We start from the raw sequence: 25625 nt of genomic DNA, 5'->3' as shown, positions 1-25625 counted from the left end.
GAGAGGGCCAAAGACAGAAAGAAAGAGGGAGTGGGGTTAAGGGAAGAACCAAGAAGGGGAGACACAATAGGGTGGAAGATTGGGGGAGGGTGGCAAGGAAGGTCAGACTAAGGGAACAAGGATGGGAGTGCTAGTCCCACCGAAAGAGGAGAAGGGAAAGCTGTGGAGGAGAGAAGAGGGAAGAAGAGAAAGGGGGAGAGATGTGGAGCTAGAAAAGAGCCCCAAAGTCTCTAACCGTCGTCTGCGGGACTCCAGCCTGGGGGTGAGAAAGCAAAGCGCGCGACCACATCCTCCTATGTGTGCAAGTGTCCCGTAACCCAGGGACCAGGAGCCTTCTATGCAATGGTGCCCCAACGGGGGCGGCACAGCGTCATGCCACGAGAGGACCAGCACATCGGGGCGTGCTATGGCCAACTTAATAGTCAAATCACACAAGCTTTATTCGGTCTAATTAAACCATCAAAGCAATAACTTACAACAGTAAAACCATGATCTATACACAATAAATATATAATAACAAGATTAAAAAGTAAATAATGAGGATAAGATAAAGATAAAATGAGAGATCTGCGAATGTACAAAAAAGAAAAAATAGATATAAATCTTCACATGTGTCTCCCATACTATATATGAGGGGGAAACGTCAGAATTCCTTTTTGTTGGCTGCCTTGACATCCTCATCAATAATTTTATAAAAAATTCAATGAGTAAAACTGTTGGATTAAATAAATTAGAATCAAGTTTCAATTAATAACAATATCACTGTGATCTTTTAAAAAATGTGTACGTATATGCCAGGCGGACGCAAGGAACTTGCTGACCGCACAAGTTAGGAAAGAGGAGCAATCTCTCAACATCAACCTTAGGGCATCTTTGCACGTTCTCAACCCCATATTCCTGCAAGCGGGGCAGAGCCATTCCCGCCTGGCAGTGCCATAGGCAGGAAAAATAAACATAAAGTGCACTATGGTTTCCACAGAACCGTTACAACTTGGACATTGATTAGATAGCGGGGTATAGCACCATGAACTGGAAAAGGACTTCAGAGGGAAGCATCCATACCTGAACCGAACATACAAGCTTTTACTTAGTTGATCAGTAATTAAATCCAAGAAGGGTTCGAAGTGGGGAAACCACTTGTAAACAAGAAATTGAGACGTCAGCCTACCATGTGAAGTACATAACAGATATTTTTCCCTAACATGGGACCAATAAACTGATTTTAAGTGGTCCTTTTGAACCCTTCTTAGATTATTAGGCTGGCTCCAGAAATCACTGAGTCCCAAGGTGTGGAACCATTCCGAAATGTACTTGAACCAAGGGATAGAAAGTAAGTTTGGTCTATCCAATAAGTCTTGCAAAGACTCCTTGTATATGACTAATTCACGGGTAGTCCAGATGCGAACCTAGAAAGTTAAAGGCCTTAAAGCTATTACATCAGAAATGTGGGGGAACCCTATGTCCAAAAACACTGGAACCAAGGGCGTGCTAAGAGCGATCTTACAAAATTATTTTCCCCCACAGATAACTTGCTAGTTTTGGAACAACCCCAGACCTCAGCGCCATAGACCGCGGCACTCTGAGCCTCGGCTAGATAAATTTTAATAGCTGGGGAAACAACTTTCACGGTATTAGACATTTGGAAACGCAAAATTGCCCCTGACCTGTGTGCTAAGAGAGCTAGGCTTTTTCCTACCTGGGCCTGCCAGTTCATATCATTGCTGATTCTCACCCCTAAAAAATCAATGGAGCATTCCTTGCTCAGAGGAACCTCGTTTTATAAGATGTTACATCGTTTTGTGCAACCAAGACCGAAGATCATAAGTTTTGTTTTACTAGAATTAAGTTCCAATCCATGGTCTGCACAGAACACATTGAACCTATCCAGGAGGACCTGAAGGCCCATAGGTGTTTTAGAGATCAGGAGGGAGTCATCAGCAAATAAAAGAATAGGAACTCTTGAATTGTTCAATGAAGGGGCATCGTTTTGACAATCTGTTACAACTTGCACCACTTCATTAATGAACAGCGAAAAAAGAGTAGGTGCCAGGACACAGCCCTGGCGTAACCCCCACCTGATATTAATGCGATCAGGAAGTTCCCCCTGACTACCCCATCTTACTCGAGCATAGGTGTTCTTGTGCAATCTTTGAATTAGGTGCACAAAATTAATCGGGACGCCAATTGTCTTTAGGACTTCCCACAATTTCTGTCTTGAAACAAGATCGAAAGTGGACTTTAGGTCAACAAAAGCAACATACAAGTTTTGTTTGGCCAAAGTAACGTATTTCCTGAGTAACAGAAAAAATCTAAAAACTTGGTCCATAGTGCTAATTCTTGAACGAAAACCAGCCTGGAGGGGAGATAGGACCTGATTGGCTTGGACCCCGTCCATTAGCCTGTCTAGGACTTGCTTAGAGAAAATCTTTTTAAGATTATCATTGAGGCTAATTGGGTGATAATTGACGGGCAGTCCCACATCTCCTTTTTTAAAAATAGGGATAAATTTCAGCCCCAAGCCACGAGTCCGGAATGAGGCCACCTGCTGCGATGGCGTTTGATAAAGTATTAATATACCACGCCCAAAAACGTGTTCTGACTTAAACAGGTCCCCTGGTATCTTATCAGGACCATAAGCCTTAACGGGTTTCAGAGAACTAATAGCTGCTGTGGTTTCAGCAATTGTAAAAACGATGTCCTCCGTAGGACCTTCGATAAGAGGTCTGCGTTCGACACCCCTATGGTCGTCATGGTCCTGTTGCATGGAAAAATTTCGGAAAAATGAGCCACCCATCTTTCAGGCTGAATATGAAGATTTGGAGTAGCATTACCCTCTCTATGCCTGTGGATCAACAACCTCCAAAAGGAGCCCTCGTCTCGATTTTCGACTGCCTCCAGCAGCTTCTGCCAGATCTCGAATTCCCAATTTTTCTTAGCTAGGTCCAGGGCCTTAGTGTAGCTAGATCTAGCGGCCCTGATCTCCTCCTGTGAGTGCTTATGGAGGGCCAATTTAAGATGGAGCCTAGCAAGGTCGCAATCTTTATTGAACCATTCTCTGGATCGGATAGTATCAGGAGTATGCTTAACAGTGGTTTCTTTATAAAAAAAAATCCTGTAGAATGTTTATCAATTCAGCATGGATTTTCAGGATTGGAAGACTATCGACCTCTTGCTTTTCAAGACCGGAGAACAGCTGTAAAAAGGAAGAATACATTTGTTTGACCAAGAGTGGATTAGATGTAACCTTTGGCCAACTAACACGAGTTTGCCTGGAGTTCAGGGAAGGGATCGGAACATCGGTGGTCTCTAGGTGTTGTGTTCCCCCAAAAGCTTTGTTGGATAAAGAAAGACATAGGGGGTGGTGATCGCTATCATGGCGGTGTTCCACCTTCATGTCCAGAGTGTTTGACCAAAGCCTGATGTCGACAAAAAAATAATCAATAGTGCTGGAAGAACACCCCCGCTTAAAAGTGGGGCCACAATTTAGATCAGATCTAGTCCGACCATTGCATTCCCTGAGTCCACAGCGTAGGCAAAGGGAGGCCATCTGTGTAGCAGCACAAGAACTGATGCTAAGAAAATCGTTCTTCACTTGGGGAATACCCCAAGATTCATCTTCTTCAGTTGTTAGATTACCTACAAGGTTCTTGGATACAAAGGAACAGTTTATATCACCCCCTATTACCAGATGGTTAGAAGGATGCAAAAGTTCCATATGCTTGCCAACTTAATAATTCCCCCGTAAGAAAAGAGGGGGGGAGCGGCGGAGAGAGGGTGAGATGTCTTGAGCCTCTACTACGGTAACACCGCATGTACACAGAGGGGGGGAGGGAAAAGGGGATGAAAAAGTGGGGGAAGGGCGGAACGTAGTGGAGCACAGGCGAAAGAAGAGACAGAGGGAAGGTATGGAGCCTGGTCATTGGAACAATGTCATAGAAGCTCTTGTCACAGGAACACCGCTTAAACACTGTAGATATTTGACAATAGTAAATATTAAACAGTAATCCAGTTATCAACATAATATTAGCTCACAAATTAAATAATCAGGTGGGTCGTTAGGACTAAAAAGGACTTAGGGCCAATGCACAAACTATCACAACAAGAACAAGGCATCCTTAGAAACTTAGTTATCTTTTTTTGAGACCTCCTAGAGGCCTGCAGAAGAGTATGGCTTAACAATTGCTACACAGTTAACATTAAATAGCATTTTGAATCAATACTCATCCATTCGTTAGAGCGGTAGACGGGCAGTCACTCCTATGTTGAGGATGTCAGAGGGCCCTGGCCCCGTAGCTTCGTGCATCTCAGGAAGAGACAGCAAGTTCAAGAAGTGTCCGCTGGGGGCTTCAGAGGGGAACAAGACTTGTCCCTGCACCTGCCCTCTGTCATCGTGGCTAGTTACGAGGTGGTCCAGGTCCCGACCTCTGGGGTTGGGGACTGTAGAATGACGGTCTGTTCCCGACCCTCCTCGTGTGGGTCTCTGGTACATAGTATTCTGATCCGATATAGGCGCATCTCGGTGTGAGAGCGAGGCAGAAGTGTCCATAGATTGTAGGCCATCCAAAAAAGAGCGCAGGTCCTCCGGGTCGTAGAAGTCTTGGGACACTCTGTTTTTCGTAACCCACATTCTCGCCGGTTCAAACAGGCCATATTTCACCTCCATCTGTCTTAGTCAGGGGCGCAGGGCCAGGAATGCCGTCCTGCGCTCGCTAGTTTCCTTGGAAAAGTCCGCCGTTATCCAGATTTTCTTACTGTCCATCTGACAGGATCCGTGGGCATGTGCTCTTTGTATAATCTGTCGGGCTTGGGTATGGCGGAGGAAACAGGCTATAATTGCCTGGGGGTGAGCAGATGCATCGGGTCTCTTTGGACCGCGTCTGTGTCCCCTTTGAAACTCTAGGGGAGGGTCAATTTGTCTGGGTTCTTGGTCAGCGATCTACCGTCTGGTATTTCTGGCCCCACCAATCAGTCCAAATGCGGTATTGCAAGAGATTAGGGCCTCAGGCCGTCCTCTTGGGCAAGTAAGGTCAATCAGAGCTTGCGTTCCAGAATGAGAGGAAGAAGGGATGGGAGGGGGCTCCGCTCCCTCAACTGGGCTTCCGCTAATTGGCACAACTCCAAACATAGCTCCCAGCACAGTTCGTGTCCTCGAGAACAAAGGAAGCCTCGGACTGGTGAGAAACGGACAGACGGCCGCCGTACCTGGGGCACACCAGCAGGAGGAAGCCCTCTCTCTGCATCCGAGAGTGTGCGGGCGTGACGTATGCTGAAGGATATCTGTCACCCAGTTCGCCGTAAGTCGAGTCCCGACAGCGGATGCAGCCTATTCTGCCCTCCACGCTCAAGGAGAAGGGAAAGGCAGGGGGAGCGTGAGCAGTGTTCAAGGATGCAGCAGAAGGTCCCCCAAAGGGCCTGCGCATCCCCTAATATGAGTACAAGAAAGAAGGATGGGCAAGGAGGCAGCAGGTTAGAGTCCCCACACTGAGTAAATTGGTCACTGCTAATGATGATAGCACAGTGTTCTGCCCCCGGGGGCAACTCTTACCCCTCAGCCCCCGGCGTTGTGCCCTGTGCCGATGGGGATCATGTTCTCTGGGTCCCCCGGGCGTCTTGGCTATTACTTGACCAATAAATGGGAGGGCTGCCCCCTACTGACTCCCGGCTCCTAGTTGGGTGGGTCTCCTCGCATGGATAGAGGGGAGAAGAGGACTGGCCCGTCCCCTCAAGCTGACCGCAGTCTTGCCATCCCCAGGCAGTCCAGCGTGGCATTGTTGGGCCTCAAGTTTTCCGTGCAGGGTGGGGGAGGGGCCCCCGGCAAAAGAAGTGGCAGGTGAATGCAGGAGGGTCAAGATGTAGCCTCAGGTTGGAGGCATAGCTCACCTCCCGTCACCTCGTGTTTCTCCACACCACCAAGCGCAAGAATGATGTGGGTCCCAGCGTCGGCTCCTCTGTAAGCTCCCCGATGCGTTGCCAGCAGATACGCAGCCGCCCAGAACGGCGTCTCTCCGGGCTCCGCTGATGTTCCCGGACCCTCGCCGGTGGATTAGTAAGTGGGGGGAGGGAGGAATCGGAGGTCCCAGGGGGACAGCCAAGCCAACGCCAACTCTACCCCAACCCCTCATGAGGAGGCAGAGGTCGGGAATACTGGAAGCCGCTATGTAGGCTGCGACTCCAGGCCGCCGGAATGCCGGTAGGCAAGGGGCCACAGTTCTGTGTCGCTCAAGTGCCAGTCCCCCAGCAGTAGGACCCTCTCCACACCTCCCCAGCTCCAACGGAGAGGCTCCGCGTCTCTGCCACGCCCGTCCGGCTCCAGTACCGCCGCCCTTTAGAGCTCCTCTATCAGGAGGCCATCGTCGTCCGTGGCCAGACCACACCCCTCTGGACCTCATTATGAGTGCCCTGGATGCTTGAGTGTAAATTCTGCACCACTGGAGTTAACAGGTCAAGAAATTATGTTATCGCAAGGTGGTGCAGAATTAAAGGTGCCTCTGTGCTGAGCAATCCAGAACCCTCTATGAAATTAGGAATTACTAGGGGGATCAGTAATTCCAGGTCACTTGGTGACTCCTCATTTTCACCACTTTCTTCCAGAGCTTCCAGCTGATATCTCCACATCAAAATAAAGAGATGTGGGGTATTCATGCAGATCTGATAACTTTGATGATGCTGGAAATTACCATTACTTGACCCATCAGAATTAAAGAGCACCTTGTTTTCAACAAAGGCTACTAACAAAATGTAGGCAGGCTTCTAAACCCAAGAGAAGATAACACTAGTGGAAATGAAAATAAGAATGTTTCAGCAGCTAGGGCATGATTTACAAAGAGTCCTAATAAGAAATTGTATACAATTATGATTTACAAGTAAAATTGATACCTTAGAAGTGGGGACAATTTGGACACCAACTGTTACCGAAAAAATGGTTTCACAAAATACTGCTTTGGTATTTTGTGAACCAACCTATGTAATAATAGGTTGTCTCACAAAATACTGATACGTAGTGGGTTGCAATTTGACCTGTCTCATTAATAATATGCATGAGATTGGTTGCACATTGAGACCCAGCATGATCGGTTAGAGTCACAAGTATAAAGGCCTGCTGTGGTTAGCAGATCACCATGTCAGTGACTGCTTCTAAATAAGGTAATCTTTTTATTGTAAATGAAGCCTGTTTTCTCGAAGAAAATAGGATACATTAAAAAAAGAAAATTAATTATTTTACAAACATTTTTAGGAGCAGGTGGTTGCCCCATGCCTACTCATAAAAATGTTTTTCATGGTTCTCAAAGTGAAGTGGGTCCATTATGGTCCCTTTCCCGTTTGTTGTCTGTAAAATATTAATGTTTGGCGAATAGATTTTGGTCACTTAACATTAATATATACCATTCCTATGCGGTATTTTGAAGGAATGCTCTAAACACACCCCTTCCAAATACGGAATCGGCAGTGGGTCACACACTCACATTGCAATCTGTCAAAGTTTTACCGAATCTTAATTTGCGATCTGGACATAGCAAAACAATTACTGCGATGGCATAAAGGACCATTCTGCAAATCTGGTATTTTGCAACCACAAAAAGCCTTTGTAGGTTTGGCCCTAACTTTTTTTTATTTAGCAATATAATGGTGGTGCAGGCGAGAACAAAGTAGTGGAAAAAAGAGACTCAGCCAGTGCGTTGATCAAATTACATCCATGAGAGCCAAAGTGTTTGCACGAACTTGCTTCTTTGAAAAACAAAAAGGTCAAAACATGCAGGTAAAAAGCCTGCAAAATGAAACAAAAACAAACAATGCCTACTATTCTTTAGTGGGTGCCGTTGTTTAGATTGATTTGTACTTTGTAGCATATTTGTAAAACTGCAGTGGGTAATGTTGAATGGCTATTTTAATTACTGTAGAATTGTTGTGTATGGATTCCTTTACAAATCATTGCAAGCTAACTGTTTCTTTTTTGCTTACAGCTAACCATTTATGCTCAGAAAAAACAACTTCACACTGCAGAGTATGCAGCAAATGTTACGAAAATCATTTTTGACTTCTATGAAGAGTATTTCAATATGAGTTACTCAATTCCGAAGTTAGGTAAGGCCTTTGTTTCCATCATATTTAAGCTTCTGCCGTTATTTTTGTTGGAGATAGTGTGTCTACATGTTCCTAAGGGCGTTTTGCGGGTTTATTGTGAGTGCCCTACTGTTTGGGTGTCGTACACCCTACAAAATACAAAGACATTTCATGCCAGACACAGGAAGAGAGAGATGAAGGAGGAGAAATAAAGAAATGAGCATAGACTCAGCAGGAGTTTTGGATGTGTAAAATGAGACATAGAAACACACAGGCACAGGGAACAAAAGAACATGAGAGGATAAGAGAGAGACACAGTGACGGAGATCGAGAAGGTGGTGAGTTAGAAACTATGAGCAAAGTAGAGAAAGGCAGAACATGTGCGAGAAAGAAAGCGATGTATGAGGGAGAGGGAAGATGAAATAAAGGTGGAGCGTTAGGAATGATGAGACAGAAAAGAAGATAGCGTGAGAGCTTGGGATAGACGGATAGATAAATGGAGAAAAAGGAAGAGAACTGGTGAGAGACAAGACAGAGAAGAGGTCCAGAGAGAAACCTAAAGAAACTGAGAGAGACAAAATCCGTAGGTAGAAAGCTTTCACTTTCAGCTATCAGGCAAATGACTCTGGTTGAAATAGGTGAACACATTAACAGCAAGATTAAGTCATTTGTGTTACTCCAGAAAATCTCAGAATTCCTCCTAATGCTTACGCTCCTTCCCCCATTCACCTAGCTCCAACCCTCCTGGCATTACAAGGAGGGCCAAGAAAGGACAACTTGTAATGAGGCCTGTTCTTCCAGAAGAATTTACAGTGTGGTCTATGATCTACAATACTGAAACAACTGTATGAAATACATAGTTACATGTCATAAACATAAATACATTCTACCTTCTGATATTTGAACATGACAGCTTTGTGCATCCATAGGATGCTTATCGTATGACCTCCTTCATATTGAGAGACAACAATCTACTAATGGAACATTTTCGGGGAATTCGGATTTTTCTAGTGGTAACAGAAGGCTTATCACAGTCTAATTCTCTGCTAGAAACAAAGACTTTGTATGTCGCTCTTTGTGGACAAATCGCTTAGTTGGTTCCCTTTTCTCTCCTGTTCCATACGTAGCTGTGTCAAAAGATGCCTCTGAGCTCCATACATCTAGATAACTTCAGCTGGTGACATCTTTAAGACACAATACACTTTGTAGGGCTGACGAACAACTGAGCAGCCAGGTTGTGGTCCCAAAAATCTGAGTTAGGTAGAAATAACTATGTATTAATATTGATAAAACCAAATTCTTAATTGCATTCATCATACTTGAAGGAGAGAAAGAGATACCCACAGGGACCATATTTTATTCTCCTTAGGTCAAGATAAGTGAGCATTCCCTTCACCTATTCTGATAAACAATATTATGACACGTTCTCCAGAACCTGGATGACAGCTGTATTCCTTGAGATCTGGGTCATAAAAATGACTTTTAACTGCAAGGAGCAAGGTTTTCCCTGGTCCTTTATTTACTTTTGTACCTTGAGTCTTGCAGACCTAGAACACATACCACACAACCCTCTACAATGGTCTAATGTGTAGTGGTAGCTTTACTGCATCAATTGACTGAAAATTGTAAAGAGGTATCACATATCCTTGGAGCTAGCTGACATGCCCACCGGCCTGGCATGCAGTGGTGATGCCACTGGGGTACATGGCAGCAATAAGTCTCTAAGGTAGCACCTTGTTACACTGGATTATCGAGTCACTGCCCTCTCCTGCTGGGCCTAATGGGCCTGCTGGCACGTTTCACTCTTCAATCCCCAATCTGCCATTAGGTTGCATGACAGTCTTAAGGGCTTGGGAAATGATCTTTGGAGGGAGTAACTGCTGCACTGCTAGGCTAGGGCCCCTTTATTGATAGTACCTTTCACTCAGTGTCCTTTGCCTAGAGGCAGACTGAACCAGCCATCGGTTGGGCTGCTAGGTGTGCTGCGGTCATGCTGTCATGCATTGCCCATTCAATTGCAGTTATTGGCAACCCACTGCCTTCACTGAGTACCTTTCTTCCTAGACATGGCGACCCTCTAGCATGGCTGTGCTAGACTGCCTGCCTTTTAGCCATACTTTAGTCCAATGTTCAGACCCAGGAGAATGAAGTCTGCTAAATTAAACACACATCTGCTGTTGGATCACCATGATCTGCAAACAATGAGCTCCTTGGTGGCTGAGCTGGAAAACCTCAATATCATCCTGGAGGCATTTGGGGCAACTCGAGTTTTAGCTTCCCTTTAGGCTAAAGTAGATGCCACTACCATCAATTTGAGTCTATTGCAAGAAGATCAAAAGTGGATAGCTGAAAACGTTACCTAGTCGGAGTGCGCCCGGCAAGAATTGAAACTCGAGACGTCAGCATTGAAGCAGCAATTTCAAACTTGTTAGATTGAGAGTGCTTCATGGAGTTCATGGAGGAGGTGCAGAGGGGCACTCATGCTGCAGTAACATAACAATAGTTGGAATGCCTAAGAGCCTACATTGTTGAGTTTCTGGAAAGCTGAATCAAGGGCATTTTGATGCTTCAAAAACTTTTCCCATTTTTTCAATCGAGAGGGCCCAATGAATCCCAGCATACAACCATCCTGGTGCCCAGCCAGTACCAGTTGTCTCCAAATTGTTGCATTTTAAGGCAATAGATGAGATATTGTGGTTGGCAAGACTGGTCAGGTGGCTTGAAATGGACATCCTGGGTATAAAGAGAAAGTAACAAGAGATGAGTCTGAGGAATTCACTTCTCTTCCCAGCTAAGCTTTAAATTTTGATAAGCAACAGTGCCCTCATCTTAATTGAAGCATAGTTGTTTTGGGAATTTGCTGAGAGATATGAATCCTCTGCACAGGCAGACATCTCGCAAAAATGAGATTGTCAGATGGCCAGACGTAAGCATAGATGCGACAGGCCAAAGCCAAGCGTATTTTCAGGCCCAGTAGAGGCACAGTTGCAGGAGCATGCCCGGCATAGTAAACCCTCTGCACTTGTTGCTGGGCCAGAGGCTGTTTTCATAGACCTGTCTAAAGCCCAGGCATCCACCTCATCAGACACCTCCAACTGTTATGACAGCTGTTCCTTCCTGACATCTCTTCATGACTTGGGTTACCCCCCTCAGACTGCTGAGGACCTCCTGTAATGAGAAGACTCTTCCAGGGATCACTCTGATGGGTCTAAACACTTGCATGCCATGTCACATTTCAACCTCTTTAGGGCTCAATTTATCTATGTAAAATGTTTTAGTTTGCTTTATTTGTCTCTTTCCTTGACTCATTGTTGATATATATGAGACTTCATCTGTGTAGTTTTCACAATTAATAGAGCACCTAAAAAGTGCTGCCCGGCATTTAGCAGTACTTCCAGCTGACACTGTCTCCCCGTTAAGCTAACTGGCTTTCACTGATGCAACACACCAAAGCATATAGGTAAGGCTCCAGCTTGACATCAGCTGCATGACACACCCTATATGTTATTGGCAAGTTTCCTAAGCTTTTGTGAGCTGTCAACTACTTAGATATCTGTCCTTCAGATTGTTGGTTTTTGGATCTGACATCTGAGCAGGCTTATATCCTTCAGGTATGATTATCACAATGGTGGTGATAACCCATCTTTAGCAATGAGGGAGGGCAGGCTGGGCTACACAAGCTGACATACAACACACACCATTGTGTCTCAACCAGGTAACGTCTCTAAGGTCACATGGAACATAAGAGAGATTCACACCATAAATAATATATATGGTATCTATTCCTTTATAATGAGCAAGGGGTCCACATAGCCCTGCTCCAAGAATCCCATATAGCATTAGTAGAAAGTACCAGACTTCAATAGCATTGGCGGGGTCAAGTTTTTTCCAATCATTTTTCAGCCTATACCAGGTGGGTCCTAACCTGGATGAAGGAAGAAGTCCCTTCTGAATCTTTCTTGTTCAACATAGTAGTGCTGACAGGGAGGGTAGGTTTGTCCAATAGAAGATATGATGGATGGAACCCTAGGCTTACCAGATAGCATTTATGCCCTAAATTTGGAACAAGATATGTTCTTGAATCGATTGACAAAGCAGCTCTCTGGGTGGGTTCATAGTCAATAGATCCTATGGAGAAATTCAGTTGTGTGCTTGACGTCACATTGGTCAGGGCCTACCCCTACCTCAGGCCCATAATGCAACATCTCTACTGCACTGTGAAGACTATGCAACCCTGAAGGTAAACTTTACTCTTTCTATTCCTCTTCATATGACCTTTATGCATGATAGGACTGACTAGTCTGCTCCGCTTTGATCTGCCTGCTGGTTTTCTTCCTGCAGTATTTTGTTAGAATTGTGTCTGTTTGCAATCTTCTACTGATAGGCCTTGCATGGGTAACAGTCCATCCTGCTATCCCCCATGGTGCCTCCCAGGCTGCATGATCGAGGTGAAGCATTTTGTGGTACCTTAGTGGAGAGTATACACAGTTACTTTAAGGAGAATGATGGAACTGCCTCCTTTCTAGTGATTGAGTGAGAAGCTTTCAGAGTTTTGTGAGAGTTCACTGCCCTCTTGCCACAGTGGGATTGCACAGGGCTATAGATGGTGATTTGCATAAAGTAGGGATCTCACTTACCCAATTTGAGAGGAACCTTGTGGGCAACTCTGCGTTGTGGAACTCACTTATGGCTGAATTTGAAGAACAGGGTATATTTATGGAACAACTGCACTGCTTTGACTACATCACTTACACAGCTCATGCTCACACTGAAAGGAACAGAGCAGGAAGACTATTGGCATGGCTCTGCCTTATCAACTGTGGAAACACCTCCCTGTTTGTCACATCACTCCATACTTCACAGGATGCATCCTTAGACACCCAGCATAACATCCACACAAATTTTGTATGAGCATTATTCAGTGCTCTATGAGGATAGAACTGATGACACAGCCAAGGAGTTCCAAAGACGACTTCTGTTGCTTAGGGCTCACCTGAGCTGAAGGAAAAATAGATGCTTCTATTATTGTGTAGAACATCTGATATGCCATTCATGATTTAGCTGCTGATAAGATGCCAGAAATTGATGGGTTTTGATTGCAATTCTACCAAACATACACTGCTGCTTGAGCACTATGGCTTGCTCTCCTGTAGAGATGGTGTCCCTCCTGATAGCATCGATACCCAAATTGGGTCGCCCTTGTTCTGACTTCCCTTCATGTAGTCCGATAGACCTTCTGAACTCTGACTATAAAATCCTCTGTCAGATTTTAGCAGGCTGTATAGAATGAGCACTTCCTAAACTGATCCATCTAGGTCAGAAAGGTTTTGTGCACAGGAGGAATATATCTTGGAACATTAACAGACTATACAGAATTATGGAAAGGGCTGTACCCACATGGCCCCACTCAGTGTGCCTGGTTCTAAACCTGTAAAAACCATTCAATACTTTATGGGAATATCTGTTTGAAGTGCTGGCTGCATTTATCTTCAGAGCGTGCACCATGTGGTTGGTCAAGTTACTGTATATGAGCCCTACTGCCTGGGCCAGGATGGACAAACCAATATCAACTTCCTTTTGAATATGTAGAGGGACCCAGCAAGGGTTCCCTTGCTCCCCTTGCCTTTGCATTTGCCTCTAAGACAGTGGCCATCAGTGTGAGATTATGGCGTGGAGGGTAATGGGGCAGAATTCAGATCTTTTATGCCTATTAAGATCTCCTTCATGCGAACCTCTTCAAAACAGTGGCCACCCCTAAGGCACAAACTGTGTTCTGGAGATTCTTTATATCTCAACAATGAGGTACATCACTGTAACAACAATTGTTATGCTGCCTCACCTTTTGTACTACTTCACCAATCTACCTATCCTTCTGCTCGGTCACTCCTAGCAATATGAGACTTCTGGTCTAGCAGGGCACACAGGAAGTTCTACATTTTGAACACTATTATCTAGAAGCCCAGCTCCAATGCAAAGGTTATTGGCTGACAGGTCTCTCACTGGAGGAAATGGGCTTCTTCACAAAATGCATACTGATTACAAAACACATCACACTCTATGCACCAGCCATCCCTTTGTTTGGCCTTCCTAAACATCTGGGCCATCTCACGGTTGCTGATGTTAAGGATTTTAAAGAGGCATGTATCACATAGCTGAGAGACCTAATTCAGGGCAGTTAACTATTCGTTTGACATACTTAGCAAACAGGTGGACATACAAGAGGGCAGTTCTTGATGTATTGGTCCTGGATTTTGCTCTGTGCGTCAAAATGGCTTATTACTGACTCAGTTGGCAGACCACGTTTGTGATGGGAAAATGTAAGAGATGAATCAATTGATTTATCAGGGCCCACCAGTTGTACACTCAAACATCACTACAATCCCTGTGTGAGGTATGGGAGAAAAAAAATAAACCCTGCATTTCACAACAGAGAATGGGAATGGACATTACATTTTCATGCACAATCTTGAATAGTGTTAAGTTTAAATATACACAATTTAACATACTAAACAAGCTCCACTTATCCTCTGATAAAATCAACAAAGTATTTCCTAATGTTAGCAATTCCTGCCCTCTCTGTGTCACATCCCTAGCAAGTCTTCAGCACATCTTATAGGTTTGTGCATCTTAAAGGGCTTACTGGTCTAAAGTCCTGGATGGACATTATTGGAATAGCTAATTTAAAGAACTGGGGAACATGCACTTTATGACTATATAAGCAACCTAAAAAAACACATATAGTAGTTTCTCGCTACCTCAGTCTTGCTTGACATACTGCCAAGGGGCAGTCACTCTAAAGTGAAAAATGGCAGTACATCACACATCAAGTTAATGGCATCAAACTGCCATTAATTGGGCTAAGGCTGAGGGTAAAGGTCTATGCAGGGAAGAGGCCAGAGGCCTGCATAGACATCTGAATGCTGGCGGCTGGGATACCATTGTACTACCCCCAAAACGACACAATACCACTTAATTCCAGCTTGGATTTTACTGGCAACTCTTAAGCTTATCACACTTATATTATGGCAGGGAGGCAGGCCTGGATCTTAAACACCACAGTATGCTCATGCCCTGCTTACCAAACACTATTACACTTCTGTCCTAGCTCTGACCACACTATGGGGTCATTCTAACCCTGGCGGTCAGCGACCGCTAGGGCTAAAATGACGGAAGCACCGCCAACAGGCTGGCGGTGCTTCCATGGGCATTCTGACCGCGGCGGTACAGCCGCGGTCAGAAACGGGAAACCGGCGGTGTCCCGCCGGTTTCCCGCTGCCCTAGGGAATCCTCCACGGCGGCGCTGCTTGCAGCGCCGCCATGGGGATTCCGACCCCCTTACCACCATCCTGTTCCTGGCGGTTTTCACCGCCAGGAACAGGATGGCGGTAATGGGTGTCGTGGGGCCCCTGGGGGCCCCTGCAGTGCCCATGCCAATGGCATGGGCACTGCAGGGGCCCCCTAACAGGGCCCCACAAAGATTTTCAGTGTCTGCATAGCAGACACTGAAAATCGCGACGGGTGCAACTGCACCCGTCGCACCCTTTCCACTCCGCCGGCTCCAATCCGAGCCGGCATCCTCGTGGAAGGGGGTTTCCCGCTGGGCGGGCGGGCGGCCTTCTGGCGGTCGCCCGCCAGCCCAGCGGGAAACTCAGAATGACCGCCGTGGTCTTTTGACCGCGGTACGGTCTTCTTGCGGTTCCCGCTTAGCGGGCGGCTTCTGCCGCCCGCCAAGTTTGGAATCACCCCTTATGTCCTTTCCTACTACCTCCTTTCCTAACTGATTGATAGAGCGCATTAGACATCCCCCTGCTTGTGAGGCTTGCTGATGCCACAACCTCTTTTCTGTTTTAATACTGCCAAAAGTATAGCCTGCCTTTCCTGCCTCCGGGAACAATGTTTTATGTTTCCTGTTTACGATTATACCATCCATTGCTCTATCCCATAGTGGATTTAGTCATGACTCTCAGCCATGGTAGGCAACAGCTCACCCCCTGCGCCCCCTACATTGTAGAATCCATGTTTGTAACTTATTTTTGATGCTGAACTACCTATCTAGCAAGGTAGGCTTTGGCCCTATTCTTTATGGTATTGTAACATAGATTGCTTAGAGTGTATTCTAAAAAATTACAGTAAAGATTGTTTTTCAAAAAGGTGTTCATTTTCTGCTCAGTAGATGCTTATATTGTGTCTGTTCAGCATCCTCATACAATATAACCTGGAACCAGAGACTAATTCAGTTCGCATTAACTAAATATTAGCTCATACTGATGGTCAAGACTTTGATAAACAAAATCAAATAAATGCACACATTCAGCAAGAGGAAACACTCTGGACCTGATTCACAAAGAAAGTGAAAAAGTACAGATGAAGATCTCCATCTCCGCTAGAACGTAATTTTCGTACTTTCTAGAATTTACAAAAGTTCCTGAGAGTGTGCCTGAAAAGCTGTGCAGGCTCAGGTTTCCAGGCATACTTCTCGGAAGATCATGTGACATTCCCAATAGGATTCTAGTCCCACTGACCGGAGTACTCCTTAGTGTAGAGCTCCTCAGAGGCTCAGAGGGGGAATAGGATCCTTTCTTCAAAGGTACACTCTTTTGTAAGAAAAATATTTTCCACATGCAAAAAACATTGCCCTATTCACCATCAAACCTGGGTGAGATCGGTTCCCTTTCACACCCAGGGATTTATGTAATCCCCTGGTTGCAGTAAATATCCAACCCTTTTCAGGGTGGAAAGGGGCGGGGGACAAATTTGTAAATTCATATAAACATCCATGTTTGCGGGAGTTCACAAATTTCCAAAACTAACCATACCTTGGAACACTCACTTTCCCACCATTTAAGTGGAATTTATGGGTGTAAAGAACACCACAGTCGTGGGAGAGGTCTCTGCACATGTGAATGACCTTATGCTCCTCAGAGATCACTTTGTGAATTACTGACAAGTGTAAGTAAGGTAAGTTCCATCACAAACATACCTTTATGATCAAGTTTACATTTGTGAATAGGCCCCTCAATTTTTGTGCTAGCGAACCACGCTTTTACTTTAGCACCATATACCAGTTGTGTATATCCTCATTTTTGCCTAGGTTGTGTCACATACCTAATGAGAATGAAGACACAACTTGAAGGATTGCATGGGTATTTTGATAAGGTTAAATAATACTCTGCATGATTTAGATGTTGGTGGAGGGGAATACTCTGTCACGAATGTGACGGATATCCCGTCTGCCGTATTACGATCCAATTATATGCTATGGAGATCCTAGTATGGCAAATGAGATTTCTGTCATGTTTGTGACAGAGTATTCCCTATGCCAACATCTAAATCAGGCCCTAAGTCCCCGGACTCATTGCTTTTCCAACAAAGTATACCCTCAGTAGTAGGCTAATACTTTCACCATCTGCCACACTACCAAACCTCACACCCCTAAAACAAATCAAACGGCTCTCATTGCCCCTTCAATCCTTCCATTAGCGAAAGGCTAAGTTCAACACTTGTGAATTGCATTTTAAGCTAACTTTAATCAGATCAGTGACGTCAGCTATTTTCTGAGCACACTCTCTTTCACTTAAAGGAACCCTCTGTACGATGTTGTTTCTGGCAAAAAAAAACAACCAGAAATATTACTTCTAACTCTCCAGTGCATTCTCAGCTTTGTAAATTAATTGATTACTTTACAAATAGTGGACCTGAAGGTAATTTACGTTGTTGGACAATTTACGCTTTTGAGTATGTTTACTAAATTTTGCCAATTCACTAAATCCAAGTGTAAATTTACTCCAAAAGTGTAACTTACATGTCTCCAAATTGAGGGCCATGCGTGCTAATCACATACTGCATGATCTATTCACAAAGGTAACATACTTTTGAGTAATTTACATATGTAATTTACTCATACACTTTCGAGTAACTTTATTATTTTTGGCTATTCACAAAATCTGAGTGTAAAGTCACTGCGGGAAGCGCAAGGAGGTCACTGGAGGCGTGTCGAGGGCAGGAGCCCTTTAAATTTCTAATCGCGCTCCCGCCGTCGCGGGAAGCGCAAGGAGGTCACTGGAGGCGTGTCGAGGGCAGGAGCCCTTTAAATTTCTAATCGCGCTCCCGCCGTCGCGGGAAGCGCAAGGAGGTCACTGGAGGCGTGTCGAGGGCAGGAGCCCTTTAAATTTCTAATCGTGCTCCCGCCGCGCGGGACGCGCCCGGGCGAAGCCCGGGCCAAGGGCGGGTCCGTCCTTGCCCGTCCGTGCCAGGAAGAGGCAATTCAGGGCCACCCCCCTGACATTCATCCAAAGTTGCATGGACATGCCAATCTACACGTATGGCTGCCTGAAGGTACTGTGTTGATACTTACTCCTAAATAGGTCCTTTTATAGAGGGCCTTTGGACCGTATTCTCCACCTATTGTTGCGACGCTCTTTCCATTACCCGATAAATACTGGAGTGGGGACAGGCTGGGCCTCTGCCTTTTTTTTTTTTTTTTTCTCTTTCTCTAACTGGCAATAGGTCTGCTCAGATCTATAGTGGCAGCTTAATCCATGGGAAAACGCAAGGCATCAGAACCCCCAAGGGGAAAGATGAATTCTGTAAAAAAACTTAGGAATGCGGGTGAGAACTGCACGATAGCTGAAATAGACGATCTTATTGAGGAGGTAGAGTCACTACTATGCAGTAGGACCACTATTCGGGAGGGCCCCGACAAAAAGATTACCTCCTATTACGCGAAGAAAATCAAACCAGTGGAAGATAAAGCGATAGAGATTGTTTCCCAGCAAGAGGGGGAGGCACCATCTGATGTCAGGACTGTTAGCCCTAGGGTTGCTGCAACTAGAGCCTTGCACCTATGCACCATTGATAATGGTAGGAAGAAGAGCCATATCCAGGAGTGCGAAGTTAGGTGCTCCAATAAATATACAGTCTTGGCAGAACTTGATAGTAGTAACATACAGAATGCACAAGAGGGGGAACCCGTGGATGAATTACACCCATATATCCCAACTGTACAGCTAGATAGTGAAAGGATCACTCCTTTCAATTCAGAACCAGGGAACCCTCTAAAAAATAAAACAAGATCTATAGCAGATCTTTATGATCTAATCACCGGATTAATCCAGGAAGTTAGGGATTTGAAACTTGAAGTCAGAACCTTAACAGATATTGTGGAAAAGGAGGGGGGTAGGGGCACCAATAGAGGCCAATGCGAAAGGGAGTCCCCCCCCATATCACCCCATCTACAAGGTAGATCCACATATCCTCAAAATTCGATTACTAACCCTAACCTTACCCCAGCTACAGCCAAAATTGTACAATAACCACAGGGATGCACGATAGGGGTCAATGTGGAACATATTGGTTCACACAATTCCCAGAGAAGAAATTATAGTAACTTATGCCAAGGAACAGGGAAACCACAAAGAGATCCCCGCTTGGTAAAAGGACCCCAAAAAGGAATTTTGGAACTTACTTTGAACTCCTATCCCCAAGCATCTAATGATTATAACAAAAACACCATTTGGAACCCATACTCTGAGGAGGATAGGTCTCCTACTAGGTTCAATGTTGTTCATCTGTTAAATGTTCCAAAATTACCCTTAAATAGCAGAGAAGATGAGGACTCCTTAAAAAATAAGCTTATACATTGGATCAGGGCTAAAAGACACTGTTTATCCATAATTCGATCAGATATTAGGGGGGCAGAAAGAATCCCTGGAGAGAGGGGGAAACCTGACGTTATTGCATTAACACTCAAGGATGGAAGATTAATCAGAGGTTTGATTGACATGGAACAGAGAACCCCCGCCCCTAATTCCAATGCCATGAGGTTTAGCTTGGATCCATTAACTACCAAACTTCGAGCACAAAGGCATAAACTTAACCACAATGAGGGACTGCAAAAGAGAAACTATGATTCAAACCTTGAGAGAGTAGATTGACTAATCCAGATAGATCAGGCACAAGTGGAACCCAATGGGGACCAAATAGTAGGGGAGCCCCATGAAGGGATTGATCTCCATGCTATAGGGGCAGGGTGCGCAGTGGAGCCTTTGTATGGTAGGAGAAATTTAACAACTCACCCGAGCCATACTCTCAATGCCACAAGCCTAAACGGAAGGGGTCCTATCACCATGATTTCATGGAATGTAGCTGGCTTAAAAAACAAGCTTATAGACCCCGAATGGCAGGACTATATTGATCGACACCATGTCTGTCTCTTCCAGGAGACGTGGCTTAAAGATCCACCGTATAAAGTAGGATATAAAACCTACTTTATCAGTGCAACCTCAGCTGCCAGAGGGAGACCGTCTGGGGGGTTGGTTGTATGGGCGAAGATCTCATTAAATGTTGAGATACGCATGCAAGCCACTGAGTCGGAGGACATTCTATGGTTGACAATGGGGAAAAAAAATAAGATAATAACCCACTTGTTTAATGTATATATAAGACCTAGAAAGTCAAACGTGGAGTCTCCTGAAATAACTCTACTAGACGAGCTGCTCAAAAAAATTCCAATAGGTGAGACAATTATGATAGGGGGTGACCTTAATTGCAACTATGAACCTATAATTGGATTCGAACATTTAGCAGAAGAGGAAGACCGAATGAGAACAATTCCTTACCTAACAATAGAAAAAACTGTCCCAGGCACAGTGGCCGCACTGCAAATCATGAGCCTTACATTAAACCATGGACTGAGGGCATGCAATGGCAGAGTGGGTGAAGTCGGCCTTAATCTGGTTACTTTCCAGAGAGGCAACTCAACTTCAAAAATAGATTACATTCTGCATAGTATAAGCACATGGGAAAGACTAGCGACCTTTAAAATTGATAAAAGAAGGGATAGCGATCACTTCCCGCTAATAATTGAATTCAAGGCACACTTCTTAGATTTGGACTCGAAATATATAGAACATGATAAAGTGAAGTTACAACCCACCCTCAGTAACAACAGAAGGGTTGTAAAATGGCCAGTAATACTTGGCAATCAGGTCACTTTGATAAACATTTACAACATATTTTCTGATCTCTTGGAGCCTTATGCAGAAAATAAACCTAGTGACATTCCTATTATGGCCATCCACCAGTCATTGAGCACTATGTTAAGACCTGTCCTGACTAAACAGTTACAGAATAAGCACATAAAGGAGAAGGCCCAAACCACCCCTAACAGTCCATGGTATACTATCAAATGTAGAGAGAGGAAAAGAGTACTGGTAGAGGCACTAAAGCAAAAAAATCAATTAGCCATACAGCAGGCAAGGGCCAGTTATAAGAAAACGCTGGCTATTGCCCAACGCAACTGGGAGGACCAAAAATGGCAAGACCTGCTGGTAGCAGCGAAAAGCAATGATGCAAGAACCTTTTGGAAAATAGTTACCCATGATAGCAAAGAGGGGATATTTACTACAGACCATCACATAGACCCCGAAACATGGGTTAACTATTTTACATATCTTTACTCTGACCCTCCCACCTTCGATCTCTATCCCTCAAGACACAAAACCCCAGTGGCTTGGGGTATTTTACCCGAGTTACAGTTTAGTCTGGAGGAGACGGTGATTGCCATTGAAGCAATCAAGCCAGGAAAAGCCCCCGGTTTGGATAAGATCCCGGGGGATCTATTCAAACATAGCATAGAAATCTGGGCACCTTATCTAAACCTTTTAAGTAATGCTATAGCAAGGGGAGGCCCAATGCCCGAGACATGGACAGGGGCAGAAATAATCCCAATCCACAAAAAAGGATCCAGGGAAGACCCAGGGAACTATAGACCAATTAGCCTCATAGACGTCACACAAAAAATTTATGCTAGACAGATCCTGAATAGAATCAATATCTGGTTAGAAGAGAACAGCATAATGTCTATATACCAAGCAGGCTTTAGACAACAGACCAGTACAGTTGACCAGGCCTTTAGGCTATTGACAATAATGTGGAAATACACTAGACTAAAGAAAGGCCACCTGTATATCGCGTTTGTGGACCTGCGCGCAGCCTTTGATCTGGTGCCGAGAGACTCCTTATGGGCAGCATTAGGAAAACAGGGCATGCCGGGGAACCTCCTGGGCCAGCTGGAGAGGCTACATGAAAATACATTTGCAAAGGTACGGTGGGGGCCAAAAGGAGAGTTGACAGACCCAATACCTATCAAGAGGGGGGTGAGACAGGGCTGTGTGCTCGCCCCAACTCTTTTCTCTTTATACATCAATGATCTGGTTCATCATCTGAAACAAAGTAACCACGACTCACCAAGATTGAATGATGATCCAGTCCCCGCCCTCCTTTTTGCAGATGACACCATCCTATTGTCTCAAACTCCAATGGGCCTGCAAACTCTACTAGATAAATTCAGTGAGTATTGCAGCTTGAAGGGGTTAGAAATAAATGCAAACAAGACTAAATACTTAACTGTTAACCCTCACAAAGCACTCAAGAGAAACATTTGTATTAGAGGGCAGGCACTGGAACAAGTTAAAAATTTCAACTACCTAGGGATACTGCTTGATGCCAAATTGTCATGGGCGCCGCACATCAACAAAGCTGCTATCTCCTTAACTCATAGCTCTATGGCAATCAGTAAAAATTACAAATGTTCAAGGTCGAGTACTGTGTCACCAGTATTCGAGATCTACAGGTGCAAAGCACAGGCCGCTGCTCTGTATGGCGCAGAACTCTGGGGATTCACAAAACTAACTCCATTGGCCACTCAGGAAAATAATTTTATGAGGGGGATATTGGACCTCCCTCCATCGACTCCGCTGATTCCCTTAGCCCATGACACTAATATGAAACAAATAGGCAAATTGGCAGCCCTGAGGCCCCTGCTCTACTGGTGTAGACTTTGGACAACCCCTGAACTGATCCAATACAGGCAAGCCTTAATTGAGATCATGGGCTTGGACAAGACTATTTCCCTCCCGTGGCTTTATTATATCATGCAAAGCTTTTACAATTTAGGGCTGAAAATCTACTGGGATGAACCGCATATACTCACAACCCAATCAAAGATCCGACTAAAGCAAGTATTTTGGGACTTCATCTTTAATAGCCCTCTTCATAGCAAGGATTCAGGTAGACTAACCTTAAGTTTTCTGGATTTTAAACCACTACCGAGCGCTGAGGAATGGATTGATACCATTCAACCTAGACGAGCAAAAGCTTTATTTATGAAGTATCGATATGGGATTCTCCAGGTCAAGGCTTTTACCTTCAAATGGGGTCTCCTGAATGGGAGTAATCATGAGGCGACCTGCGAGCTATGTAATATGGAGACTCCAGAAACGACGGATCATGTCCTTTTAAATTGCATTGCCTACGATAAACTAAGGAAGAAATGGATCCGACCCATCTGCAGGAACGTTGGAATCAGGAACTACAATGAAGCTGCCAGATTTTTGAGATCCAGCTCGATACCATATGTTGTTTTTGGTCTAAGCCGGTTCTTAATAGCAATTTCATTCATCAGAGACAAGGCGGGCCTGAGGTTGTAGGCGCTTTAATTCAGGCAAAACTCCCAAAGTCAACCTATGGGTCCTGAAATCGATAACTGGGAGTCACCCTCTGCAATTCAATGGCCTTGGGACCTATAATCGGCCAAGGATATATCTAGCTCAGGGGACACTGTCTATGCCCGGGAGGACCGTAGCTACTGGGAGGTTGATTAAGTTACCTAGAATGGTCATTGTCACCTATGAAACTTGTTCCTGGATTCTGATATTTATTTATTTTTTATCCCAAAAAATCTCCTAGTTAGGCAAACAAGTGCCTGATGGCACGGGAGGTAAATTTTATGGGTTTTACAAATGAAATACTGTAATCGATTTTTACCTACTGTTTTTAAGACCAATATCAGATAACTTGTTTCTAGTAGATAAGTGAATATTTGCTGCTGCTAGAACAATGTGCCTTTTTGCATCACTCGATCGTATATGACCTCTAAGCAATATAGGCACGTAAGAAAGAAAGGAATCGTTGGGCCCTAGGGATTGTTAATCACTTTCTAAAAATTAGTCAAATAACCCCTCACGTGATGATGGTATCTATATTGCTAAGATTGTAGAGGCAACTTGAACCTACTGGAGGCAAATAATCATTCAAAAGCATATATCCTACTTTCATAATGGTTACTTTTTGAGCTAGTCTATAGCTAATGATACTACTAGCAAGATAGCAATTTTAACTGTTTTTGTATTAAGGCTTATACTTTAGGGGTATTTTATAAAATTTTATAATATTTATATGGCGATCTGCATGATGATGTGTACTGTATATTTTATAGTGTTTTAGTGATTAATTGTTGATTTTTTAATAACATTTATACCCATAACTCGCCTATTTGTATTGTATGGCCCTGAGGGAGCTTTGGTCTCGATCAGTTTTTAGTGTTTCTTTGTCTTTTTTCTTTTAAAAAAGTGTCTTTGTTTCTTCTAGAAATGTAAGAATCTTGTCAGTATGCTTTTATGGTATTGTTTTACCGAAATAAAGCTGTAAAGTATAAGTATACATTTGTAAATAAATAAAAAAAAAAAAAAAGTCACTGAAAAGTGTAAAACTAAATTCCAGAAGTAAATTACTCAAAAGTGTAAGTTTCCATGTTGAATAGCCCCTGCAGTTTGTGAACAGTTTTGTACTTCCTTTTCTTTTCTATTCCTTTTGTTTTTTTCCTACCTTTAATGTATCTTGTTTTTCTATGTTGCTCTTCTTTCTATTTTGATGTTGTCAATCTTGCTCATTCCATCTTGTTTTTCTCCCCTTTTCTATATGCTGTTCTCTCTTTCTTGCTTTTTCCTTCCTCTTTCTTTTTTCTTTTCTTCCATCATCCTCAGCCTTCCTCCAACTGTGCTTTTAGCTGTCCTTTTCCAACATTTAATTCAACTTCTGTTTTCTGTTTTCTCTTTCTTTTTGCTCCTTTCCCCATTGTCTTACTTCCACCCACCTGTTCCTGTCCACTATTTTCTTTCTTGTCTGCTTTTTTTGTCTTTGCCTCATCCATAATCTTTCTGTTTTCATCTCCTTCTTTATTTTCTTCTCTTGCTAACTATTGATTTATTTCCCTATGCCATTTAGTTTATTCACTAAGTTTCTTTCAGGTTCCTTTTTCTTAAACATTTTCATTCTCTTACTTTTTCCTTTCATCCTGTCATTTCCTTTTTTTCTGACACAATCTTCTCTTTTTCCTTCTCTTTCTTTCTTTCCTTTCACTTTTGCCTTTTTTCCATTTATTTAGCTTTCTTCCACTCACATTTGTTCCTTGTCTTTTTCCTGACCCCCTTTTCTGCTCCTTTTTAGTTTCATTTGTTTATTCTCACTGTCTTTCATGTTTATTCACTATTTTTCCTCTTTCTATCTTTTCACTCTTTTCTTATAGATCATTCTTTTTTATCACATCTTGTTCCTATTTCTTTTTATTCATTATGCTTCCTTTCTTATCATTATTTCTTTCACTGAATCTTCTTTCATTCATTATTCTCACATCTTCAGCAAAACAGTCTTCTAAATTTAAGTCTGTCCATCCAACTTAGAACTGAAGAATTCTATTGGTAGAGGAGAAGAGGCTGTACGTTCTG

At 43.9% G+C, this 25625-nt stretch overlaps 1 protein-coding gene across 1 annotated transcript in view; it reads left to right on the top strand.

Annotated features, from left to right (window-relative positions):
• The window catches only part of ENPEP (glutamyl aminopeptidase), a 257425-nt gene that overhangs the window by 88161 nt on the left and 143639 nt on the right, over positions 1-25625 (top strand). Inside the window, exon 4 of the mRNA XM_069230243.1 lies at positions 7962-8082. Within this exon, the coding sequence (XP_069086344.1) occupies positions 7962-8082 (121 nt within the window). The remainder of the gene's footprint in view (positions 1-7961; positions 8083-25625) is intronic.

Source organism: Pleurodeles waltl, chromosome 1_1 (genome assembly GCF_031143425.1).
Source record: "Pleurodeles waltl isolate 20211129_DDA chromosome 1_1, aPleWal1.hap1.20221129, whole genome shotgun sequence".
Classification (NCBI taxonomy): domain Eukaryota; kingdom Metazoa; phylum Chordata; class Amphibia; order Caudata; family Salamandridae; genus Pleurodeles; species Pleurodeles waltl.
Note: the sequence above shows the minus strand (reverse complement) of the source record. Positions and strands in the feature narration are given on the sequence as shown.